Genomic DNA, 25,814 nt, shown 5'->3' with positions numbered 1-25,814 from the left:
TAAATACATATATATATATATATATATGTACATATAAAATGCTCAAATCCTTTATGGAAATGTGCTGGGGTACAGGGGCTCCCTTCTTCAATTTTACTTTATGTTTTTAGCAGCTTCATTGAAATATAGTTCATATAACATACAGTTTAACCATTGAAAATGTCCAATTCAGCAGCTTTAAGTATAGTTATTCAATTTTGCATCCACATGACCATAATCAATTTTAGCCCGTTTTCATTAGCCCTGAAAAGAAACCCCGCATCTCTCAGCCATAACTCCCAAGCATCCCATCCCATCCAACCCCTACAACCACTAATCTGCTTTCAGTCTCTATGGATTTGCCTTTTCTGGACCTTTCATATAAATAGGATTCTGTGACATGGGGTCTCTTGTGTCTGGCTTCTCATTGCAGTGTTTTCAAGATTCATGCATGTAGAAGCGTGAATTTATTGCCGAATAAATTTATTTATTGCCGAATACTACCCAGTGCATGGACATACCACATTTTATTTGTTCATCTGTTGACGCGCCTTGGGGTGGTTTCTCCCTTTTGGCTTTTGCAAATAATGCTACATGAATTGCTGTGTGGATGCATGTTCATTTCTCCTGGGAGTGAATTGCTGGGTCACATGGTCATACTCTATGTTTGGCTCTCCTTTTTACAAAAGAGCAGGGAACTTGGGGCTTGATGGGCTTGGTCTGAGTTTGGGGTCTGCCGGTTCCTGGCTGCTGCAGGTCTATAGGCAAGTTACCTCCTTGCTCTTGGAGCCTTGGGCTTTTCTCCAGTAGACTAGGGAACTGTCCTACCTGCCTGGCTGCCCTTCACAAGACTGCCATGAGGTGCAGGCTGGGATTCTGTCTGGGAAGGTAGCTTCCAGGGGGCAAGGGCATTATGCCACCCTCGGGGATGTTACTGCATTGCTGATTATTATTTCCATCCTTCCCATCCTTTCTTCTCTAACCCTGGCTCTGAATCCGACTGGTCGGGGGAGACCAGCTGCAACTATTCCTTTTGACAGAGAGATTTGTTTAGGACTTTTAGCTATGTTTCTTTGGCAGTTACTTGTGTGATTCCTTATGGAAGTAATCCATGTTCCTTGCAGAAAACAGCGAAAGTGTAGATATAATTGCTGTTAAGGTCTTAGTGTGTATTTTAGTCTTTTCTGCATTTCACTATAAATATAGACTTGACTAAATAAATAGGGACTTTTATTGCATTATGTATCTATGTCTTCAGAAACCAGTTTTTCTTGGCAAACAAGAGATGGTGCATATCTTTCCATATTAGTAAATGTGGATCTAGTTCATCTTTTTTTCTTAATGGCTCCATGGCAGCCTGGATGTGCCCCAGTTCCTTTAAACATTTCCTCCTGTGGGATACTTAGACGGTTTCCAGTTTTTTGCTGCCATAGCCAGTGCTGAGATCCACGGAAATTGCATGAAACCTCTAAATGCATGTGGTTCAGAGTGGGACAGGCACATAACATTTCCCTAGCAAAGTGGCCTCTTCCCTAGTAAGCAAGCAAACTTCCCCAATTCTTCCTGCTTCTTTTATATGTCCTTGGGTGTAGTTTAACCCTTTACTGTCAACCAGGAGGGGCGAGTCAGGCTGACACAGAGCTACAGACAGTTCTTGGAGTCTACAGAAAGGGACATGGGAAAAGACATTTTATAATGTCCACTTGGGGAACAGTTGATGTTTCAGGGAGGATTTAGGCAGCTTCAAGATGCTTCCTCGTGTAAGATCCAGAGGCCTTGATTGCTGTGTTGGTGATAATAAGAATAGCAATATAAAAACAGGACCAACAGTAATAACATCCTATGTGCCAAAGAAATTGCAAACACATACCCCAGCTCCACTCCTGGCATATTCCAGGAAATTTGTTGTTCTTGTTTGTTACTTTGTTATGATTATATTTATTTTTATTTTGTACTCTCAGTCTTTGAGGAACCAAAGTTTTTTCTGATCTCTAGGCAGGGTTATATTTTCCTTTTTAGGAAATCCCCTTGGCCTGCCCATTCTGTGTAAGATCATGCACCAACAACTGAATTCAGATATTGTATTGTATTGTATTGTATTGTATTTTAATTTTATTTTTTTTTGCATCTTTAGAACTAGAGAATGCTAGAGTTGGCAGGGCCTTAAGAATCACCTAACCCAGTGATCTTTGTTACCTTTGACTTGTAAGCGCAATACCTGAAGGGTATTCAACATGTTAATATTCTCGTAGTAAAAAAATGCAAACAACATAGGTAAACCTATCTCCCAGAGATAACCATTTTATATCATTTCGGTAGAAAACACTTTTCAGACCTCTTTTATGCACTTATATATAAAGATACACTTATGTGTATATGTACAGACACACACATCCTTAGAAATCCATAATGCTGGGGAGACTTGTTGGCTCAGTTGGTTAAGCGTCTGACTCTTGATTTTGGCTCAGGTCATGATCTCACAGTTCATGGGACGGAGCCCTATGCTGACAGTGCTGAGCCTGCTTGACATTCTCTCTGTCCCCATCTCTCTGCGCCTCTGCATGCACACACTCTCTCTCAAAATAAGTAAATAAACTTAAAAAAAAAATCCATAGTGCTGATTTGTGGGTTTCCTCCACAGTAAATGGTGTCATACTGCTTGCATTATTCAGCAACTTGCTTTTTACCTTCTAAACAATAAGTCATAGATTTTGTCCATTCAATATCTTAATCTGTTTTTTTTAAGTTTATTTTTTTTTTTAGTAATTCCTATACCCAACATGGAGCTTGAACCCACGACCCCTGAGATCAAGAGTTGCATGCTTTTCCGACTGAGCCAGCCAATCCCAATACCTTGATCTTCCTAATGGCTGCATACTAGTCTGCCAGGTGTATGGAATCATCCCCCTGTGGACAGGCAGGTTGTCGGCAATGCCTGAGCGTTATATAGCATTATAAGCACGGTCCCATCTTTAGGGTACTCACCTGTGCACACCAGAGTAGGTGATCCGCATGGCTGGGTCACAAGTCAGTGAAGGTACTGGCAGATGCCTCTCAAAGGTGGCAGTACCTGCTTCCACCCCCTCAGTGCCTGAGAGTACCCATTCCTCAGGCATCCACAAACACCTGTTTTTCTTAGCCTGATGGATAAAATAGTATACCGGTGATTTGCAGCTCATTACAGGGCTGTTGAACTGTAATGAGCATTACAACCTCAGTGAGCCCCTATTTCTTTTCTTTTTTTTAAGATTTTTTTTTTGAAAGAGAGAGTGTGCCTGTGCACGCGTGGGGGAGGGGCAGTGGGAGAGGGGAACAGAGAATCTGAAGCGGGCTCTGTGTTAACAGAAGAGATCCTGATGTGGGGTTTGAACGCATGAACCATGAGATCATGACCTGAGCCAAAACCAAGAGTCGGAGGCTTAACCATCTGAGCCACCCAGGTGCCCCAGTGACCCACTTGCTATTTCTTTTTTTTTATTAAAAAAAATTTTTTTTTAATGTTTATTTGTTCTTGAAGGAGAGAGAGAGAGAGAGAGCGCGTGCGCATGAGCGGGGGAGGGGCAGAGAGAGAGGGAGACACAGAATCTGAAGCAGGCTCCAGGCTCTGAGCTGTCAGCACACAGCCCGATGCGGGGCTTGAATTCACGATCTGTGAGATCACGATCTGAGTGAAGTTGGTTGCCCAGCTGACTGAGCCACCCAGGCGCCCTGCCACTGGCTATTTCTGAAGAGAATGTGTCTACCCCAGGAAAAAAGTTGGCCACTAGGAGTCAAAACATTCTTCATTGTCTTTTGTAAACAAGGAAATGGAGGTTCCCCCAGTTAGTCAGCCATGGGTAGGAACCAGAGTCCAGGGAACAGAGCTTAGTACAAGACCTTTTATATTGTGCTTTTAAAAAAAAGTTAGTTGCACTAAACCCATCTGTTGCCAACAAGGTGTGGCGTGATTCTTTTCTGGGTTTGGAAAAAAAGGTCGTTTTGATCCTGTGAAATAACGTGCCCTCAAATTCTGAAATACTTTTTTTCTAGACTATTTTTTCAGTTGGAGCCATAGCCTCTAACCAGGAGGAAATTTTTTTTAATTCTTATTTATTTTTGAGAGCGGGGGGAGGGGCAGAGAGAGAGGGAGACAGAGGATGTAAAGCAGCTCCGAGCCATCAGTGCAGAGCCCAATGTGGGGCTCGAACTCACAAACCACAAGATCATTGACCTGAGCCAAAGTGCCAAAGTTGGACGCTTAAACCGACTGAGCCACCAAGGTGCCCCCAGGAGATAGTTTCTGTTGATACTCCTCAATGAATGGAGAATTGGGGGAGCATTTGAGTCACCAGTTAAGAGAGGCGCAGTTGGAGAGGCATGTGTCGCAGGTAGGGAATGGGGCACTTGTCCAGACAGGCTCAGAACACTGTAGGTTCCTTGACAGGCAGGGGTCAGAGTCTATCTCTTCTATTCACAGCAGCTGGAATATAAGAGGGACAGTGGCCCTTTTTTGTTAACTACAGAGATTCAGGAACTGTTTTAATTACAAACATGTCTGCTGCTGGGTTATTTATAACAGGGAAGAATAGTAACAAGCTCAAAGTCTGACAGCGGAGATCCACAGGTGAATGGTTAAGTCAATAATGACAAACCCATACAATGGATTACTTAGCTGTTACAGCTAACTTGTAAATTCATGATGTCACGTTTGTGTTTAAAAATGTAAGTGACGTGCAGGGGGCGCCTGGGTGGCTTAGTCGGTTGGGCGTCGGACTTTGGCTCAGGTCATGATCTTGCGGTTCATGAGTTCCAGCCCTGCATCAGGCTCTGTGCTGACAGCTCAGAGCCTGGAGCCTGCTTCGGGGGTGGGTGGGTGGGTGGGTGTGTGTGTGTGTGTGTGTGTGTGTGTGTGTGTGTGTGTCTGCCCCTCCCCTGCTCACACTCTGTCTTTTACTATCTGCCTCAGAAAAAAATAAACATGAAAAAAAAATTTTTAAATGTAAGTGATGCGTCCTCACCCTCTTGGAGTATAATTTTGGAGAAACTTTTTGGAGGAGAACTCCAAACTTGTACGTTTTAAATGTGATCCAGCAATTACACTTCCAAGAAATATGTCCTACCGAGATCTTGCACAATCGCATAAAGATTTAGATGTGAGGGTGTTCACTTCAGGACTGTCTGTACTAGGAATTATTGGAGAGAATACAAATATTACAAATATCCATCCACTGAGGTTCGAGAAATATCTTAAGGTACATTTATACATCATATGTCTTAGAACTATAGAAGGGAAACGGAGTCAACCGAGCCTGCCTGTACAAATGGCATGGAAAGACGTCCAAGGCCCTGTGGTAAGTGGAGAAAAGTAAGGTGCAGAACGGAACAGGAGGCCCTGACCCGATGCTAAATTCATGTGTTAACAAATGCGTCAGAACAAACTTGCAGACTGTCTACATCAGCTGTCAACTGTGGTTTTCAGAGCAACAGGTCAGAAAGAACTTCCACTTTCTACTTCACATTCTGTAGTCCCTGCGGTTTTTTACAGTAAGCAGATCAGACATTTGGAATCCAGAAGATAATCCAGATCACTAGATAAAGTACCATGTCTCATTGGCCCACTCTCCTGAAAGGCTGTAAATTGTGTTTACAGTGTGATTCCAGTCTTACAAAACATGCATGGGAAGGATCTGGAAAAGAACACATCTGAAGCATTGACGATCGTTGCTCTGGGTGGGCGACATGGTAGATTGGAATTTTGTCTTCTCTGTTTTCTAAGCATTTTTGTTAAGCATGAGTTAGCTTCCAAATTGGAAGAAAGAAATTCTGGCCTTGATTTTTGGACTTTGCAGAGAGGGAGCCCTGGCCTGTTTGGCCCGTGTGTGTGTGTGTGTGTGTGTGTGTGTGTGTGCACGCGTGTGCGCCTTTCTCCTCAGAGCAGGATCCCAGCCATGAGGCTCAGGCCGGGGCCATGCTTGGGGTGTTGTCCTGTTTGGGCCTGAGTCCATGGGATGCTGAGCTGGTCCCAGTGGCTGAGGGGTACTGACGGTGGGTGAGGAAATCTAGAGTTGCTGTTCCACACCCAGTGTTCAGGCCACCATCCAGCACCCTCCCTGTGGCTCAGGCCTCTGGCCTGGGAAGGAGCTTTGGTCTCACCGATTCGTAAAGAGGCTGCAGGGCAGAGCTTCAGTTTCTTCAGAGAAAGAGGGAGAAGGGATTGCTACCCAGTGTGGGTGGAGGAGTGTTTGGAAGAGACAGGAAAGGATTCCACCTTGGGATTATAAAAGCAATAAAATGAGCTTTTTACTATTATTTTTTAAAGTAATCTCTGCACCCAGTGTGGGGCTCAAACCCACAACCCCTGAGATCAAGACTCACACGCTGTACTGACTGAGCCAGCCAGGTGCCCATAAAATGAGGTTTTTAAAACAAAAAACAAGGGGTGCCTGGGTGGCTCAGTTGGTTAAGCGTCTGACTTTGGCACAGGTCATGATCTCACAGTTCGTGGGTTTGAACCCCATGTCAGGCTCTGTGCTGACAACTCAGAGCCTGGAACCTGCTTTGGATTCTGTGTGACCCTCTCTCTCTGCCCCTCCCCCACTTGCTCTCTCTCTCTCTCTCTCTCTCAAGAAATAAGTAAATGTTTTTTTTTTAATTAAAAAAATAAAACAAAAAACAGGGTTGTGTCATGATACTGTTGAGAATCAGCCTTATCTCCATAATATCATCCTTCCCAGTGAGTACCCAAAAGCCCTGTTTCTCGACAGGTTTTAAAAGTTTGGGGGGACATTTTTGGTCCCCACAATGATTCAGGGGCACTAAGGCATTGAAAAGGTGGAGGGCATGGATGGTAAAAGTTTGAAATGGGCAGAACAGTTCTGTGCAATGAATTTTCCTGCATCCCCAGGACCTTGGAATGTCTCATGGGAATCTGTTCTGAGCCCAGAACTTAGCACAGTGTTTACATAAAGGCAACATATCTTTGGCATGGTTGGAGATATTCTGAGTTTAGGAAGGTTATGTTGTCTATGATTTTCATTTAGGGTGGTAAAATGGGGCATATTTATGATTTATACAGTATTTATAAAAAGGTGACGTTGGCCCTGATAGGGTCCACGATTCCCACCAGTAGGTAAGTGCAGTCACTTGGCAGGGCTGTTGAGCATTTTAAGTGGATAAAACCAAAATACATTTAACCAGTCCCCACGGATGGACATTTGGGTTGGATTTGGTTGTGCACACAGCGACGCTTTGTATATATACGTTTGCAGGTTTGTGTTTGTATTTCTCTAGGACACATTTCTCGATGTAAAATTTCTGGGTCAGAATAAAGGAATTCATAGTTTTTCATCTCAGTACATTGCCAGGTTGCCTTAAGAAGACGTTTAGACCATTAACCATATGTGAGGGCACCTGTTTCCCCTACATACTGGCCTGCACTAATTATTAGCAGCCATTAAAATGCTTGCCAGTCCGAACAAGGGGGGAGAAGGGGATTGGTGTCTTATTTTTATTTCCAACTTTTTGGTTGCAGGTGAAGCAGTGTGTGTTTTCCTCTGTGTATTGTGTTTCTTCTTTGGTTTCATGGTTAAGATATGTTACTTCTCGGGTGCCTGGGTGGCTCGGTTGGTTAAGTATCCGACTCTTGATTTCAGCTCAGGTCATGATCTCATGGTTCATGAGATTGAGCCCTGTGTCAGCCTCTGTGCCTGCTTAGGATTCTCTCTCTCTCTCTCTCTCTCTCTCTCTCTCTCAAAATAAATAAACTTAATTTAAAAAAAAAAGATATGTCACTTCTGCCCACAGGAAGGCCATGCCCGCTTGAGAAAAAATAGGGTCTTTTGGGAACTTGGTTCCCAAAGGATGATAGCTGGGAGTACTTCTCTCTCTGAGTACAGTCTCTCTCTGAGACTACTGATGCTGTCTGCCTCCCCAGAGGTGGGAGACACCTAGGAAATCATAGGGTGGGAGGTGGCTAGACAGCCCTGCCCCAGAAGGCCCTGGTCTAACACTTCCCTTTGCCTTTTGCAGGAAGCTTGGAAGCATGCAATTGAGAAGGCCAAGCACATGCCTGACCCCTGGGCCGAGTTCCACCTGGAGGATATTGCCACAGAATGTGCCACACGTCACAGGTTGGCAGCTCATCTGGGTGTGCTCTATGGCCCCAGGCCTCAAGGAGTCCTTGGGGGTATTGGTCCTGCTTCTGCTCATAATCAGTGAGGCCTACATACCCTTGGAGGTCAAGGAGAAGGACATAATGATAGTATCTGCCAGTATTTGAGCATTTATGTGTGCTTATGGTGCTGTGCATTATCTCATCTCCTCTTCAGTGTGGTCCTGTAATGTATGTATTCGTCAGGCAAGGCTGAACATGCTGCTGTAACAAATATGTCCGGGGCTCAATGCAGCAAAGGTGTACTTCTCACTTGAGTAAAGCTGGGTGAGAGCTCCGAGACCCTGGGGCTGCTCAGGGATCCAGGCGACTCCCGTCTTGTGGTTCCACTGCCCCAGCACGTGGTCCCTACAGTTGCCACCAAAGGGAAGGAGAATGCATGGAAATAGCATGCCAGCTTTTTGATGACTTGGTCCCAGGAAGATTAACAAAATAGAGCTATGAGCATATAGATTTCCTATTTGAAAAGTCAGGGGGAGAGAAGAGTTATTTCTGGGGGTATCAAGAAGAAAGAAAATAGCAAAAACCACAGACTACCACCAGATAACTATGACAACAGTAGCCCTTATGTATCAAATCCATGTGGCAGGCACTGGTTGAAGTCCTCTATATGTATTTACTTATAAAAAAGCCTGGAATATGAATCATGTCAAGCATTTGGGACTACACTGAGAATCTGATGAGAGCCATCTCAGAAAGTTGCACACATATGTCTAATTTTGTTCATAATATTAGAGGGCCCTGGACCTGCCCTGGAGCCCGGCTCCCCACCCCACCCCATCCCGTGACCTCTGTGGACCCCTCCAGTCTGAATCCTCTAAGCCAACACCCTGACTTCCCATAATTTTCCCGGGGGAAATAGAGGTTTGCCCAGGGTCACCTAGGTAGTTAATAAGCTAACTTTCTGACTCTCAGTTCAGTGTCTTTCAGTTAGTCAGAACACTGTTTCAAATGTAGGTGACAGAAACCCAATTCACAGCATTAAGCATGGAAGGGGATGTTTGGCTCATGCATGTGGACTTCGGGCATGGCTGGTTCCAGATGCTCCAAGGATGCGTTGCACTTTGACCTCAGATAGACTTTCTTGTATCAGTGGAACAGATATTCCCTGAGAGCCTCACATTTCATTTTACCCAACAGAAGAGCATCTTTTCTTTCGTGAATTTTTTTTTTTATTTTATTTTTTAAATTTTTTTTTTTTCAACGTTTATTTATTTTTGGGACAGAGAGAGACAGAGCATGAACGGGGGAGGGGCAGAGAGAGAGGGAGACACAGAATCGGAAACAGGTTACAGGCTCTGAGCCATCCCAGAGCCCGACGCGGGGCTCAAACTCACGGCCCGCGAGATCGTGACCTGGCTGAAGTCGGACGCTTAACCGACTGCGCCACCCAGGCGTCCCTCTTTCGTGAATTTTTTTAAACAAAAGTTCCATAATGGAATGCCATTGGCCTGGCTTTGGTTATATGGCCTTCTCTGAACCAGTCTTGTGCCAGGGAGCTTTGCTCTGATTCTGATGTGTCTAGATCACATACCACACAGGCAGGCAGAAACAACGTAACCCTTTATGTCTTTCTGCACCGTGTCCCTGCTCCCACCCTGTGAGGAGATGGCTCTGAGCCTGGCATGCCCTTCCTCCCCACCACTGGAGGCCCACTTCCTATCAGGCACTGGGGGCTGTGCTAGCAGCCAAGGTCAGCATTGTGGGGACCCTAGTAGGGCAGGGTATGGACTCTGTTCCTCCCTGCCTATAAGGCCAGTGGTGACTGGTTGGTGACACATAGCCTCCAGGCTGAAGACACCAGGCGACCCAGGGAAACCCCTGGGAACACAGGCCACACATGCTGGGCCAGCTCTGTGTGTCCCGGACCTCCTTGGGGACCAGGGACCAGGCCAAACTGTTTGTTTCCCAACTGAAGTGACTGCTGGCAGAGGGAGCTCAGGCATTGATGGCTGGAGTCTCTGGGCAGTTTCTAAACTGGAAGGCTTCCTCCTCTATTCCTAGTTTTTCAAGAGTACTGGTGCAGGCTACCTCTTTATTGGGACAGATTCCCTGTTCACTCAGGCCGGTAAAGAGCAGGGTTCCAGCTGAAACTGACCTGGGTCTGATCCTGGCTCTCTGGCAAGTTCCTCACCTCTCTGAGCCTCGGTTTCCCCACCTGGAAAATGGGCACAATAATTGTGCCAATCTCACAGAGGTGCTGCGGAGTTTAATTGAAGAGATCTGTTTAAACGCCCCACAGATAGTGAATGCTCAGTGAACTTTGAGCAACTCTGACCTTTATGCCGTCAATGGTTGTGAAGGACAAATGAGATCCTTCTGACATCCCATATCTCCCCTCTCCCTCAACTTCTGGGTGCCTCTCAGCCTTCAGTGTTTTGTTTTTTTGTTTTTTTTTTTAAGTCTACTTATCTATTTTTGAGAGAGAGAAAGACAGAGTATGAGCCAGGGAAGGGCAGAGAGAGAGGGAGAGAGAATCCCAAGCCTGCCCCTCACTGAACACAGCCCCCTCATGCGGGGCTCGAACTCACGAGCTGTGAGCTCATGACCAAAGCCGAAATCAAGAGTCAGATGCTTAACCGACTGAGCCACCCTGGCACCCTCAGTCTTCAGTCTTACTTGGAAGTGAGAGTAGACTGTTTCCTTCACCTTGGTCTCTACACAGTAGTAGTAATAATCGTTATTTATTGGGCACGTACTTGCCGCGGACGGGTTGCAAGTAAGTTGCAGCTCTAGACAGCATCCCTTCCCCCAGCTCCAAGAGAGGTTACCTGCCAGGCTTGTCTTTCCCCATGGAGGTTTCAGGCTCTGAGAAGCCTGTTCTCTCCGAGTCTGTCCTGATGAAGGGTGGGCCAGGGAGGCCTCTGCTAGAGCTAAGAACACCTCAGCCCTAAGGGGAGGTTTTAGAATTTAGGGGTTTACTGAGCTGAGGAGCTCTCTACCAGGCAAATCTATTTGAGGCCCAGCCAGGCCCAGGGGCAGGTTTGCTGCGGGAAAAAGGATTCCTGAAAAAGGAGAGATGAAAATGTTCGAGAATCTTCTCTGTCTCTGCCGTGGGTGTCCTCCTGCAGCTTCCCCACCCCAACACACACACACACACACACACACACACACACACACACACACACACCTGCCTATACCGGGACACAGGCCCAGCTACCTGGCTGAGCCTCACACAGGTGTCCTCAAGATCAAGGGCACTTCCTGTCCTGGAACACGCCATTTGTTGTGTAGACGGGCTAAAACAAGGATATTTATTTTTTCTGTCAGTTCATCCAACATGCATTTATTAAGACTCCACCTGCACCAGGCCCTGCAGTAAAGAAAATGGACATGGACCTGCCTTTGGGGAGTTACAGTCCAGCAGGGGAGCCAGATGGGGAACGGGCCCACCCACAGCACAAAAAGTGCCCAGCAACACATTGGAGAGAAAAGGGAAGGAGGCCAAAGGGAGGGCGTCCACAGACCCGACCTAGGAGGTCAGCTGGGCCTATGGGTTAAGTGGTCTTGATCCCAAGACCAGTAATAGGATCATGTGACAGACGCTGTGCCCTGGGGTGGCTCTCTCTGCAGATACAATGCTGTCACTGGGGAGTGGCTACAAGATGAAGTTCTGATCAAGATGGCATCTCAGGTGAGCCGTCCCCATCCCAGTGACGACAGGGCTGAGTGGGGATTCTTCGTGAGCGGACTTCTGTCCCTGTTCCCTCCCCTTTACACTCACTATTGTTTTTACTTCGGGGCATTCTTTATATTGTTGTGTACTTATTTCATTTTTTATAACAGTTTTATTGAGATAGAATTCACACAGTATGCTGCATACCCACTTTAAAGTGTATGGTTCAGTGGTTTATATAATATAGTCACAGAGTTATCCAGCCATCACCACGATCGATTCCAGAACATTTCACCATCTCTAAAAGAAACCCTGTGCTTACCCAACAGCAGCCAGCCCCCTATCTCTTCAGCTCCCCCAGCCCTGGGCAACCACTAATCTGCTCTCATCTCTGTAGAATTAACCTATTCTGGGCATTTTATATATTGATCATATATCAAAAGACGGTCCTTGGCACTCTTGTCGAAATCAGTTGACTGTAGATGTGTATGTCAGTTTTCAGAAATTACAGGCCACCACCTAAACCTAAGCTGTAAAAAGTGGCTTGCAATCATCCTTTGGGGGGGGGGGTAAAAAAAAAAAAGGAATAGACTAGAAAATAGAGCACTTCCTCCATTGTCGGGGGGAGGATGGTTTTGCAAAACTGTTTTTAGACTATTACACACTCAGGAAAGGGTATGGCTTGATGAGTTTCACAAAGTGAACACAGCACATAACAAGCAGCCCCCTGAAGCCCACCTGCACCCCAGTCACTACTCCTTTACCCCAACGGTGAGCACCAATCCCGAACCTATCTCCCTGGATTCATTTCACGTATTTGTGTATTTCCTATAAATGGAGCCACGCAGGGTGTATTCTTTTGAATGTGGCTTCTTCTGCTCAGCATTTCATCTGTGATGTTCGTACATGTTTTGGCCAGCTCTATGTTTCATAGAATAGTAGAAGAGAACAATAGAATATATTCATTCTCGTCGCCTGTAGTATTCCATCAAGTAGGGTAGACCTGATGGGTTTATCCATTACACTGTTAATGGACATTTAGGTTGTTTCCACTCTTTTCCTGGTACAGAAAACAGAAGAGCAGGGCTGCAAAAAATTCTTTAACGTGCATTGTCTCCCGCATAACGTCTTCACCCCCTGGGGGTTCTTCCCCTCATTGAGGGTAGGAGGAGGGTGGCCTTGTCACCCCCGAAGCCTCCAGGCTGAAAGTTCAGTCGGGCGTTAGTGCTGGGGTGAAGGAGGGAGGGCCCAGGGATTTTAGGATTGAGATGAGGTCCAGGCATTCATTTGGTGGGTGATGTCCAAGGGGAGAATCTCTTCCTGACTCAGGATTGCTTTTGGGTGGGGCATGGGGACTGATAACCCTCTGTGTGGTGTCTTTCAGCCCTTTGGCCGCGGAGCTATGAGGGAGTGCTTCAGGACGTAAGTGACTCAGCCTGGTTCTTGGGGCCCTGCCCGAATTCCCTCAGGCTCCTAAGAGCAGGGGCAATGCAACAGTTCTGGCTAAGAAACTGAGACAGTGGCCTCTGCTTTTTATAGGCCAAGCCTCTCTGCTCTCCCTTGGACCACATGATGGGCCTGGCTATGGGGATGGTCTCGGGGAGGACATGGAATACCCCACTAACCTCTGCTCTGGTGTTTGGAGGCCAAAAGATGTGGGATAAGAGACCTTTAACAATGTCCCTTGGTCCCCTTCCCAGCTCTTTGAAGGGTGCCATGAGTCAGGCTGGGTCCCTGGTGAACCCAGGTGCCCAGGTGGGTCCTCTGCTGCCTTTCCTCCCAGGAAGAAGCTCTCCAACTTCCTGCACACCCAGCAGTGGAAGGGGGCCTCCAACTACGTGGCAAAGCGCTACATCGAGTCTGTGGACAGGGACGTGTACTTCGAGGATGTGCGTCTACAGATGGAGGCCAAGCTCTGGGGAGAGGAGTATAATCGGCACAAGCCCCCCAAGCAGGTATGTGACAGCCCTACCTGCCACCTTCCCACACAAGGCAGCCGGAGACAGTGACTGGAGACCAGGGCAACAGTGGTACCAGTCACAGGTTCCCTTCATGGTTTTGGTGGTGGTGTTGTTTTGTTTAAAAAAATTTTTTTAATGTTTATTTATTTTTGAGAGAGAGAGAGAGAGACAGCATGAGTAGGGACAGAGAGAGAGAGAGGGAGACACAAAATCCGAGGCAGGCTCTGAGCTGTCAGTGCAGAGCCCATCGTGGGGCTTAAACTCACGAACTGTGAGATCATGACCTGAGCTGAAGTCAGAGGCTCAACCGACTGAGCCATCCAGGTGTCCCTCCCTTTATGGTTTTAACAGTAGCTAATAATGATCATCATTTATTGAGCATGATGGGCCAAGTACACTGTATGCAGACTCATTTATTTCTAAAACCAGAGCGTGGAGGTTATTTGAGATTAAAATGCTTTTATCCCATTTATAAATGGGATCTGTTAGTCAGGATTTTTGTTTGCATGTGTTAGAAACCCACTCAAATGGGTTTAATCCAAAAAAGGAAGTTTTGGCTTTATGTAACTGAGAAATAGGGCTGGCCACAGGTGCGGCTGGATCCGGGACCCAATAGGATATTGAGAATCTCCCCCATCTCTAGCCTTGGTGTTCTTCCTTGTGGCATCACTCACAGGCAGCTTCTATTTGTATTGATGTGTCGGCCACTAGCAGCTGCAGGCTCACTTTCTGTCTTCTCAGAAACCTTGGTGGGATATGACAACACTTGTTTTTGCAGAAGTTCTACTAAGTCTCCGAACTGGGTTTCTTTGGCTCTGATTAGGTCAGGTGCCTATTGCTGAGCCAATCACAATGGTCAGGGGAGGGAATATGCAGATTGGGGAGGCATGAGCCATGTGCTCACCCATAGAGGCAGCAGTGTGGGTCCTTCCCCTAGACTATGTAGACTGAGGCTGGTGGCTCCTAAGAAAAAGTAGAAGGAGGGGAGAATGGATAGCATGTCTGCCCCTGGGGAGCCCCAGGCTCAAAGAGGTTAAGTGACCTGTGCAAACGGTCAGGAATGGAGCCAGGGCTCAAATCCAGGCTTTCCAAGCCCCTGCCCATTTGGCTCCTTCACTGGAGCCCCCAGGGTGTTTACTGACCCCAGGCCTAGCAGAATTTCCTGTTGCCTATGGGCATTTGAGGAAATAGCGCTCCGTGCCTCTGCCCTGCCGAATTCGCAGCTCAGCTCTCCTGTTGTTTGAACACCTGCTAGACACAGGACACTATCTCCTGGGAGCTTTGGGAGAGCTGCACTTCCAAGAATCCAGCAGAATTTATTGAGTGCCTGCTGTTTGCAGGGCCCTTGGTTAAGCGCACTTGGGGTAGACACAAGAAACCACAGTCCCCACCCACGGGGGCTGTGACCACCTCACTGCATGCCATCCTGGCCTCCTTTCTCTTCCTAAGCTTGTTCCTGCCTCAGGACCTTTGCCCTGACTGTGCCCCTGGCCTGCATCATTGTGTCCCCCACTCCTCCATCCTTGCATGATGAGCTCCTTCTCCTAGTTCAAGTCTCAGCTCATATGTCACCTGCTCAGTGAGGCCGCCCCAGGACATCCTGAATGAAGTAGCCCTTCCTCTGCTGTCTCCCTCTCTCACATCATTCTGTTTGTTTTGGTTCCTTTTATTGGGAGCAGTTGGCGCCATCTGAAAGAGTCTTGTTTCTGTAGTTAATATTTTGGTTGCCTCTCTCCCCCAAGGACAGGGATGTTACCTGTCTTATTTACTCTGTATCACAGTCCCTAGGGGGGTCACTAAACAGTGTGGTTGTTTGAAATGATAAGGGAGAAGGACATAGTTGTTTGAGAAGGAACAGGCTGTTCCCTCCCGGCCGCATCCCTGTAGTGAGCCCACTGGCCAAGCAGGTGGCCTTGCCATAGACTTCCTTGTAGGGATGGAGCCAGCATTTGGGGTGAGAACCTCTGAGAACCATCTGCTCCTTCCCCTTCGGCTGGTTCTCAGAACTGAGGCCAGGTTTAGGGCAACGCTCAGCTCAGGGCCTCTTCGGCCTCTGCAGCTGTTGTCTGCCTGTCTAGCGACTCAGCCAAACGGTTCCTTGGATGGTTGTTTCCTTGGGAAACCCAGACCTGGATCCTTCTACAGTGGGTGTCATTGTGGGGGACGGGAGCCATGGGGAGTCAGTGTCTCAGGTCTTACCAACCTCACTTTATAAACAATTCACAAGACTTACACGTTTCCTTCCCAATATTAGACATGTGCTTGTTAAAAGAAATTGGGCAAGGAATGTGTATAATTCCCCATTGCAGGGAGAGAACCACTGGGTATAGTTTGGTGTTTATTGCTCTAGAGTTATGTCTACTGGTAATGATAACATCAGGAAACGTTGACAGACTCTTTCATGTATCAGCAGATTTCATTCTCACGCTACTTGTGAGATGCCCATTCCATAGGTGAGAAAACTGAGTTGATGAACTGACTTGCCCATGTTCACAGTGTTAGTGTAAGACACCTGCTTAGTTGCTTAGCATACAGACCCACAAATGTGTAGTAAGGCAAAATGGTTTCTTTCTCTCTCATCTGATGGTCCCATTTTGGTGGGGGGCTCAGAGTGGGCTGGTGCCTCACTTCTTTAAGTCATCCAGAAGCCTGGTTTCTTCTGTCTTGTTTTTCTGCCTTACCCCAGAGTGTGGCCCTGGAGCACATGGCCAGGTCGGCCTCACTGGGAGATGTCCACTCTATAGCCTCAGGAACGCCAGAGGAGGAGGGGCAGGCTGGGGTTACATCATCACTGATGCTCAATTCCCATTGGATGAGCTTGGTCACATGGCCACACTTAGCTGCAAGGGAAGCCAAGTGATGTCATTCCTCCTGGATGACTGTGCATTGTGTTGGAACTCAGTTGGGGGCTGTCTTAGTCCCTTTGTGCTGCTCTAACAGAACTTTTTTTTTTTTTAAGTTTATTTATTTTGAGAGAGCATGAGCGGGGGGAGGAGCAGAGAGAGAGGGAGAAAGAGAATCTTAAGTAGGCTCCACACTGCCAGCTTGGAGCCTGACATGGGGCTTGATCCCACAAACCTCAAGATCATGACCTGAGCTGAAACTGACTGAGGTTGCTCGACTGACTGAGCTGCCCAGGCTTCCCCAGACTGGGCAACTTACAAATCACAGAAATTTATTGCTTACAATTTTGGAGGCTGGGAAGTCCAAAACCAAGGTGCCAGCCTGGTCACATTCTGGTGAAGTCCTCTCCTGGTTCATAGCTGGTGACTTCTTGTTGTGGCCTCACATGGCAGAAGTAGCAAAGGAGCCCTGTGGTCACTTTTATCAGGACACCAGTCCCGTTCATGAAGGCTTCTCACTCATGACCTGATCCCCTCCCAAGGGCCCCACCGAATAGCATCACCTTTGAGGGTTAGGACTTGAACATATGAATTTGGGGGAGACGCAGTTAAGCCATCACAGGGGTTTTCATTCTCAAAAGAAAAGGGGACAGTGGATTCTGGGGACACTTGGCCTGCAGAGAGCTGCTGACTGACGGAGCCAGGATTGGGGCCCAGGCAGGCAGCTCCTCCCAAGCATTCTGTGTCGGAGGCGCTTGCCACCTGGCTCCTGCCTGAGCTGCTCCCCTCCCACCAGGTGGACATCATGCAGATGTGCGTGGTGGAGCTGAAGGACAGACCGGGCAAGCCTCTCTTCCACCTGGAGCACTATATTGAGGGCAAGTACATCAAGTACAACTCCAACTCAGGCTTTGTCCGTGATGACAACATGCGCCTGACGCCACAGGTGAGGCCCCTGGAGGGGCGGGTCCCTGTGGGCATGAGGTCTCACCCCGAGGGGGCCCTCAAGCCTCCCGGAGTGCCCTGAAGTAGATTCTGTAACGAGACATGCCAGCCAGCTTCTGTCCCTGCAGAATTAAACAGGGCTCCTCCTTTATCTCTTCCTCTATGCAACCTCTTCTTCTTCTTCTTTTTTTTAATGTTTATTATTTATTTTTTGAGAGAGAGAAAGAGCATGAGCAGGGGGCGGGCAGAGAGGGAGGGAGACACAGAATCTGAAGCAGGCTCCAGGCTCTGAGCTGTCAGCACAGAGCCTAACGTGGGGCTCAACCATGAACTGTGAGATCATGACCTGAGCCGAAGTCGGACACTTAACCGACTGAGCCACCCAGGCACCCCATATGCAACCTCTTCTTGCAGAGAAAGGCCCCACCATGGGCAGAGCTGAGGTGTTGCAGCCCCGCAGTGGTGGCTGATGTGTGTATGCGTAGTCCACAGCCTGGTCTCTTGTGGTTGGTCACCTTAGTCTTCCTGTCTCCCCCGCACCCGACCCCCAGGCCTTCAGCCACTTCACATTTGAGCGTTCCGGGCATCAGCTGATTGTGGTGGACATCCAGGGTGTGGGCGACCTCTACACCGACCCGCAGATCCACACCGAGAAAGGCACTGACTTTGGAGATGGCAACCTAGGTAGGTGGGGAAAGCCAGCCCGTTTCCATGGAGACCACACTCCCTGTGCCCCCACATCTGTCAGCTCTCCCTGCACACGAGGAAACTGGCTGAGGTGGTAGATCGGCCTTTCCAAGATGGTGGGGGTGGAAGCTTGGGACGCCTGAGCCCTGCCACTTCAGTGCCTGCCCTTTCCGTGGTTTTGGTGCCCAGCACTGCCCCGCCCCTGTCACAAAGCAAGGCGCTGCTCCAGACTCCCCTGATCTGCCCGCAGGTGTCCGGGGGATGGCGCTCTTCTTCTACTCTCATGCCTGCAACCGGATTTGCAAGAGCATGGGCCTCGCTGCCTTTGACCTCTCACCAAGAGAGAGGGACACTGTGAATCAGAACACCAAGCTGCTGGTGGGTGCCCAATGAGAGCCTGCTCAGGGGGACCGGGCCCTTCTTCTGCCAGGCAGTGAGCCGTGCTTCTCTGTGATGGCAGTTCAGGCCCTGCAATGCTTACTTGAAGAGTTTCAGGGCCAGAAGGATCTCAGCCCCATCCGTGGCCCTCATTCCTCCCAGGATCAGTGCACAAAGCCCTTCTGAGTGTCCCCGCTAACCCAGTACCTGGGGTCTGCTTGATTGGACCTATTTTGACCAGAGTGAAGAGCCCAAGTGTGTAGAGATAGTGAGGGAGGTGTGTGGTACATGTATTTGTGTGGCATGTTGATAAATGGCTGGACTAGACCTGGACCTGGCTCTTCGGTCACCTTGCTGTGTCCAGGATATGCCCCCCGCTTTTACCGTGACCAGATGTAAGAGATTGTCAGGACAGACCAGCTTGGGATTCTGGATGTGTGGCCGCAGGTATGCCCCAGCTCAGGGCTGTAGAGTGTGGTTAACACTTTGGGATTGCTGGCTGGCTTTGAGCTCCTGCACCAGATGCCCCTTCTTAGAAGCCTTTGGGTTAATCCCCCACTGGTTATTTTTAGATTTCCTGCCAGTCCCTAAACAGGCATGTATGGGGGCCGTTGACTGAAAGGGCCTCAGGGTTTGGGTAAACAGCACGCTCCCGGAAGAGCCCTTCTCTCCCCAGAGGGCTCCTGTGTGACATGGGTGTCCGTTAATTCTCCAGCAATCAGCCAAGACCATCTTGAGGGGGACAGAGGAGAAGTGTGGGAGCCCCCGAGTAAGGACCCTCTCTGGGAGTCGCCCCCCCCTGCTCCTTCGCCTTTCAGAAAACTCTGGAGATGAGAACATGAGTGACGTGACCTTTGACTCTCTCCCTTCTTCCCCGTCTTCGGCCACACCACACAGCCAGAAACTGGACCACCTCCGTGAGTGACGTTTTTGGTCCCTGGTAGTTGTGATTGGAGGGGACAGGCACCAGAAAGAACACAACTAAACTGGCTTTCGCTTATGTTAGGAAATCAGATATGCTAATCAAAAAGATTCATGGCCCAGATGGTTGTATGAGTGAGTTTGTTTAATAAGTTTTCAAGACCCAAGTCTTCCGAATGCTTCAAAAACAGACCCTGTTTTAGATAACATTTTTTTCACCGTGTTTCATGAAACTAGCAAAACCTTTACACCAAAATTTCACAAAACAGCAAAAAAAGAAAACTGCGTTCCAACCCCACTTATAAATATGCAATACAGAAATTCTAAATAAGGTATTAACAAAAACTGGTAGTGTCTTTGAAAGAATAGTCCGTCATAATCAGATAGTGTTTTTGCAAGCATCTGAGAGTTGTTCAATATTAGGAAATCTGAACGACCTATGAATAGATCAGAGGAGGAAAACGGAATCATTATCCTCAAAGTTAAAGTGATAGAGTCTGCTGATAAAGTGGAGGGGAGGCACGGCTGACTCCAGGGTTTTGATCTGAAAAACTCTAAGGGTGGGGTGGCCATTTATTCAGCTGGGGGACGCTGTAGAGGAAAAGAAGAGGAAGATTTTAGTGTCAAATGTCAAGCCTTTTAGACATTTCCACTAGAAGACCTTGGGTATAGTTTGAAGCAGGAGTTGACAGGCTCTCCTTAGAAGGCCAGAGAGTAAATATTTTAGACTTTGGGGACCTATGGCTTCTGCATTAGCAGCATGAATGTGGCCATCGACAGTATGTAAATGAGTAGGTGTAACTGTGTTCCAAGAAAGACATTAAATTTTCTATTTCATGTAATTTTCACCTATCTCAAATTACTTTTCTTTTAATTTTTCCAACCATTTTAAATGGAAAAACCATTCTTAAAAACCATATAAAAATGGAAACAAGCTGGATTTGGCTGTGGAAGCTCAGGGGAGGAGACAGAGACTGGGAACCACCAGGAAGGAGGTGGTTGGTTGTTAAGCCATCTGAGGCTTCTCCAACTTGCTCCAACTCATTGAGCCCCAGATATACAAATGGCTGTTCTTCTTTCACACCTGCACCTCACTGAAGGCCAACTGTGGCCCAGGCACGTGTGCCTCTAAGCCCGTTGCACAAGTTATTTGCATTACAGCCTTGAGGAGGCACAGGGGTGAAGCTACGTGCTTAGGACGCCACAGCCAGCAAGTGGCAGACTGAATAAGTTCTTGAGGAAGAACTGTAGCCCTCCAGGTACTGACAGCTTTCTTCCCCCATTTTTGCACCATTTTCAAAAAAGTTTTTGGAAAGGCCTGGTGACAGGTGCGTTCAGCCCTAGATTGTAGTCAGTCTTTCAGACAGTTTTAATGGTAGAGCCAGTGCATTATCTCTGTTTTCTCCTGCCCAGATTGGCCTGTGTTCAGCGACCTTGACAACATGGTACCCCGAGACCATGACCATCTGGACAATCACCGGGTAAGTTGGAGAGGGATCTCCCGGTCTGCTCTGGGCACTGCCAGGGGCCACAGGGAAGTGTGGATGACTCTCAGCCTCCTGCCCAGGGCAGTGGTGCCCTCTGAGAAGAGCTGGATCCATTGCAGTTCCCGGAGATGGTAGCAGAAGAGGGAGTCCAAATTAGCAACAATGCAACCTTCTGATAAATGCTGAGCAAGCTCACCCCTGGTGTGGTTTGGCCACATGCGTGTGGACAGCTGTCCTGGGGGGAGGGAGCTGTCCTGGGTTTCAGACGAGTGACTTACAGCACAATCCAGCGTGATGCCCTCAGGTTGGATAAACAGGACAGGTTTCCAACAGCTTCTGGGTGACTCTGCAGAAGCTGAAGGCACTGCATTTGCATTCAGGCAGACATATTACAGTGTCAAAGTAAAAACTCACAGGAATTTTAAAAACAGACTTTGAGAGGTGTCACCTGTGCCCAGACCTCAGGTGCACTTTAACTCGCACCCTGGGATTACTCCAAAGGTTAAAGTTCACTCTTGACTGCTTTTCAGTTTTTGAGTGGAAGGAAAAAAATAAGCGTAAGACTGTTTCAAGAGTTTGATAGACACTCTATGCCTCAACAACCCGTGAGGTAGATATTTTTTTTGGTTCCATTTATAATAGATTTCATTCTGGAATTAGAATACATTTTAGAATTTCAGGGCGCCTGGGTGGCCCTGTCGGTTAAGCATCTAACTTCGGCTCAGGTCATGATCTCACGGTCCGTGAGTTCGAGCCCCGTGTTAGGCTCTGTGCTGACCGCTCAGAGCCTGGAGCCTGCTTCGGATTCTGTGTCTCCCTCTCTCTGTGCCCCTCCCCTGCTCACTCTCTGTCTCTCAAAAATAAATTAAAAAAAAACAAAAACAAAAAAAAATAAAAGATCCAGGCACACCTGGGTGGCTCAGTCCATTGAGGGTCTGACTCTTGATTTTGGCTCAGGTCATGATCCCAGGGTTGTGGGATCAAAGCCCCGTGTGGCGCTCTGCACTGAGTGTGAAGCCTGCCTAAGGTTCTCTTTCTCTCCCCATCTGCCCCTCTCCCCAACTCTCTCTCTTTCTAAAATTAAATTTTTAAATTAAAAAAAATTAAAAGATCTGAAATAACTAAGACCTAATGTTAAGAGCGGACAAAGCCAGGTGACAGGTGCATAGGAGTTCATTTTAGTATTCTCTATTCTTAGAGGTATGTTTGAAATACTAATTAGTAGAACAAAGAAAGAAACAAAAGTGTGAGCCGAATAGTGATGCAGGTGACATGCAGAGATGGCCAGAACTGAACACTGGTAGACAAATGACTGAAGTTAGAGATTCCGAATTGTCCAGAAGAATAAAAAATGTGCCCCAGTTTTGGCAGAGGGCTCCATTGTAGTAAATACTGCACTCAGTGCTACATTTGTGTCCAGGGTCATACGTCATAAACCAGCCTTTGTTTTTCTGCCAGTGAACCCCTCTTTTTAAAAAAAATTTTTTTTAATGTTTATTTATTTTTGAGACAGAGACAGAGCATGATCGGGGGAGGGTCAGAGAAAGAGAGACAGAATCTGAAGCAGGCTCCAGGCTCCAAGCTATCAGCACAGAGCCCGATGTGGGGCTCGAACTCACAGACCATGAGATCATGACCTGAGCCAAGGTCGGACACTCAACCGACTGATCCACCCAGGTGCCCCGAGCCCCTCTTAATAATAGATTGGTCTTCCTGTGGTCCATACTCTCAGTGAGTAACACCTCACTTCTTGCTCATAGCCCTTCATTGTAGGCCCTAGCATGAATCCTCATGGATAAGGAAATCGCTGTCCAGGGTCCCAGCTGGCAAGTCACAAAGCTCAGACTTGAGCCCAGGCAGTCTGGCTTCAGAGCCCAAGGTCTTCGCCACTACTTTGTACTGTTTCCTTGTCACCCAATCAGCAATACAGAGGGAAGGGGATGTTACTTGAAGTGATAGGACAAAGGAGAGATAGCAAATGGCTGAGTGTCCAGAAGTAACCACCACTCAGAGGACCACTGAGACCCTAGGGCCATCTTCTCTCCACAGGACTCTGAGAACAGTGGGGACAGCGGATACCCCAGTGAGAAGCGGGGTGAGCTGGATGACCCAGAGCCCCGAGAACATGTAAGGAATTCCCCCCAGGGAAATGAGACCAGAGTGTTCTGTTGCCTCATTGTCCAGGGGGACGGAAGGGTGGGGAGGAATGTGAGTGCGTTGTGAGAACATAATAGGTAAATTGATACCCAAGATCATTTCAGATAAAACAGGGTTATGGGGACCAGAAATTTAGTAAAGGGACAAGTATGGGCGATTACATAAGACTGAAAATGGCAGACAACTCTTATGAGGAAACTGGAATCTAGGGTGCTGGGTAATAGGCTGGAATGGTGTGGGCGGAAGGACGCCGTTCAATGCGTGGTGTTCTGGCCATCCTGGGGAGTGCGCTGGAGGACACTGGTGCGGGTGGCTCAGGCAGTGTCTGCCACTTAGAGGTTTTCCCGTGTGCCAGAGTTGAATCTGAGCATCCAAACCAGTCTTGCTGAGAGCTCTTTGGTCTCAGCTTTGTTACTGCGAGTAAAGACCTATTATGGGAGCTTTGGTAAGGGGAAGGAGGTTTTCTTGGTACTTACCCGCCACGATCCTGTGCCTTTGAGTCATTTCCATCTGGGCACACAGGGAGGGTGAGAGGAAGGCTGTGGGCACACCAGCACATTGGTCCTGCCTGTTACCCAGCATTCTCTCTTCTTGGCACATGAGTTCCGGCTGCCCCTCCTAGAGGCCAGGCCTGTCCCTTGGGAGCAGGGTCTCCTGGAGGGGGCTGAGCCTGTCCCCTAGGAGGAGAGTCCCCTGGAAGAGGGTCCCCTGGGGAGGAGGGCAGGACCAGTTCTTGGGAACTGCTCTTTGGCTCACTCTACCCTTCACCTCCTTCAGGGCCACTCAAACGGTAACCGGAGGTACGAGTCTGACGAAGACAGCCTGGGCAGCTCCGGACGGGTAATGCTCCCTGAGGCGGACTTGTCGTGACCACGTGCTTGCCTTTTCCAGCCCCTGTTTCTCCTCCCTGGTGTCACTGCTGCCTGCCCAGGCACCTCACACATCAGCTAAAGGAAGATTGTGCAAAGGAGCCAGTCCCCTTGGCAAATACTTCTGAGCCCCTGGACTGGGCGGGACACTGGGGGATCTTCGGAGAGGCATAGACACAAGTAGGATAGCCCATCCTGGAGGGGGGGCTATAAGGGCCACGGCTCACATGGTAAAGTAATGCCTGTGTATAAGTGCCTCAGAGAATTCATTCATTTACTTATCAACCACCCAGTGAAACAGGCTAATGTTATTCATCCCCATTTTACATACGAGCTAACGGGGCTCTTAAGCAGCTTTCCCCAGGTCACCCGGCAAGTGTTTCTAACAAGCATCTTAGAAGCTCATTATCATCAGGCAGATGTGGGAAGACCAATCCTCGGGAACCCTCCTCTAGCTGAACCAGAAACACACGTTGAACCTCTCACCCTCTAGTCTTTGTGAGTCTCCCACTTGCCAGGTCCTTCCTCCTACTGTGGTCACATCTCCTCAAAGCCCATCTGCTCCCCCAGACTGGCCCCCTGTGGCACCTCCTGCAGGAGCCTCTCCCAGTTGCCCCAGTAGGCTTGACTCTTGCTCTGTCCAGAACACAGAGCATTTACCACGTGGTGTTTACCGATGGTGCAAGGTCTCAACACAGTGTAGAGCAGGGTTGTTTAACCGTGGTGCCATTGGCATTCTGACATTCTGGGCTGGGCCCTTCTTTGTCGTGGGGGGTGCCCTGTGCATTGCAGGATGCTTAGCACACATAGATGCACGCAGCTGCCTGGCTCGGTCCTGCAGGGACCTTTGGAAGAGGGTGTCTGTAGCTGGAACATGATGTGTTTTCCAAACCTATTCCCCGAAGCTTCCTGTGGATGCACAGAGGAAAGTGAAGTGGATTTGCTGCAGGGTCTCGAGTCAGACTTTTCTGGCCCATCATGTGGGTCACTGGCCAAGGAGGCAGCTTACGGTCCAACCTCCCCAACCAAACCCTGCTTGATAAACGAGTGGGAAACACTTTGAACTGCTGCAGTCCATTCCACTGGCCTTTGTGTCCTGGTGCTATAATATCCCCTCAGCGCCCGTAAATTGGCAGGATTTGAGGGATTAGAAATGGAGCTGTGTTTGTCCAAGAAAATTTGATACCTTAAGGGTTCGCCCCCTGCATCTTGCCAGCCAGGCTCACGCGGTAGGAGCAACTGATGGCTGGTGGTGGGTCCTGCGTCCCCAGCCCCTCATTCCCGGCCTGTAAACTTCCGTGCCCGGTTCCCTCTTTCAGGTGTGCGTGGACAAGTGGAATCTCCTCAACCCCTCCCGCCTCCACCTGCCCAGACCTTCCGCCGTGGCCCTGGAAGTGCAAAGGCTTAACGCTCTGGACCTTGAAAAAAAAATCGGGAAGTCCATTCTGGGGAAGGTACGGTGATGCCCGCTTCAGAGCCCTTTTTCCGCTGACCCAGAGCCCAGCTCACGCCTCTGCTCCGCTAATCGCTTCCTCCCGCAGGCTGGCTGGGCGGCCCTGGGTGCTTCTGCCCAGGCAGCTGGGCCAACAGCCAAGTCTGTGTGGTAGGTCCATCTGGCCATGGTGCGCTACCACGAGGGCGGGCGCTTCTGCGAGAAGGACGAGGACTGGGACCGCGAGTCGGCCGTCTTCCATCTGGAGCACGCGGCCGACCTGGGCGAGCTGGAGGCCATCGTGGCCCTGGGGCTCATGTGCTCACAGCTGCCCCACCACATCCTGGCCGACGTCTCTCTGAAGGTGAGGGGCAGCAGGGACCCAGTCAT

General features: G+C 48.6%; 1 protein-coding gene across 1 annotated transcript in view; it reads left to right on the top strand.

Annotated features, from left to right (window-relative positions):
* Nucleotides 1-25,814, top strand: part of EEF2K (eukaryotic elongation factor 2 kinase) — a 63,571-nt gene that overhangs the window by 23,359 nt on the left and 14,398 nt on the right. Inside the window, exons 3-15 of the mRNA XM_043560315.1 lie at nucleotides 7,987-8,087; nucleotides 11,702-11,762; nucleotides 13,129-13,166; nucleotides 13,528-13,699; nucleotides 17,345-17,494; nucleotides 18,045-18,177; nucleotides 18,431-18,558; nucleotides 19,274-19,475; nucleotides 20,893-20,960; nucleotides 23,016-23,093; nucleotides 23,901-23,963; nucleotides 25,312-25,446; nucleotides 25,600-25,788. Of these exons, the coding sequence (XP_043416250.1) occupies nucleotides 7,987-8,087; nucleotides 11,702-11,762; nucleotides 13,129-13,166; nucleotides 13,528-13,699; nucleotides 17,345-17,494; nucleotides 18,045-18,177; nucleotides 18,431-18,558; nucleotides 19,274-19,475; nucleotides 20,893-20,960; nucleotides 23,016-23,093; nucleotides 23,901-23,963; nucleotides 25,312-25,446; nucleotides 25,600-25,788 (1,518 nt within the window). The remainder of the gene's footprint in view (nucleotides 1-7,986; nucleotides 8,088-11,701; nucleotides 11,763-13,128; nucleotides 13,167-13,527; nucleotides 13,700-17,344; nucleotides 17,495-18,044; nucleotides 18,178-18,430; nucleotides 18,559-19,273; nucleotides 19,476-20,892; nucleotides 20,961-23,015; nucleotides 23,094-23,900; nucleotides 23,964-25,311; nucleotides 25,447-25,599; nucleotides 25,789-25,814) is intronic.

The sequence above is a fragment of the Prionailurus bengalensis genome, chromosome E3 (assembly GCF_016509475.1).
Source record: "Prionailurus bengalensis isolate Pbe53 chromosome E3, Fcat_Pben_1.1_paternal_pri, whole genome shotgun sequence".
Taxonomy (NCBI): domain Eukaryota; kingdom Metazoa; phylum Chordata; class Mammalia; order Carnivora; family Felidae; genus Prionailurus; species Prionailurus bengalensis.
The sequence above is the reverse complement of the archived record's forward strand: the minus strand, read 5'-3'. Positions and strand labels throughout refer to the sequence as shown.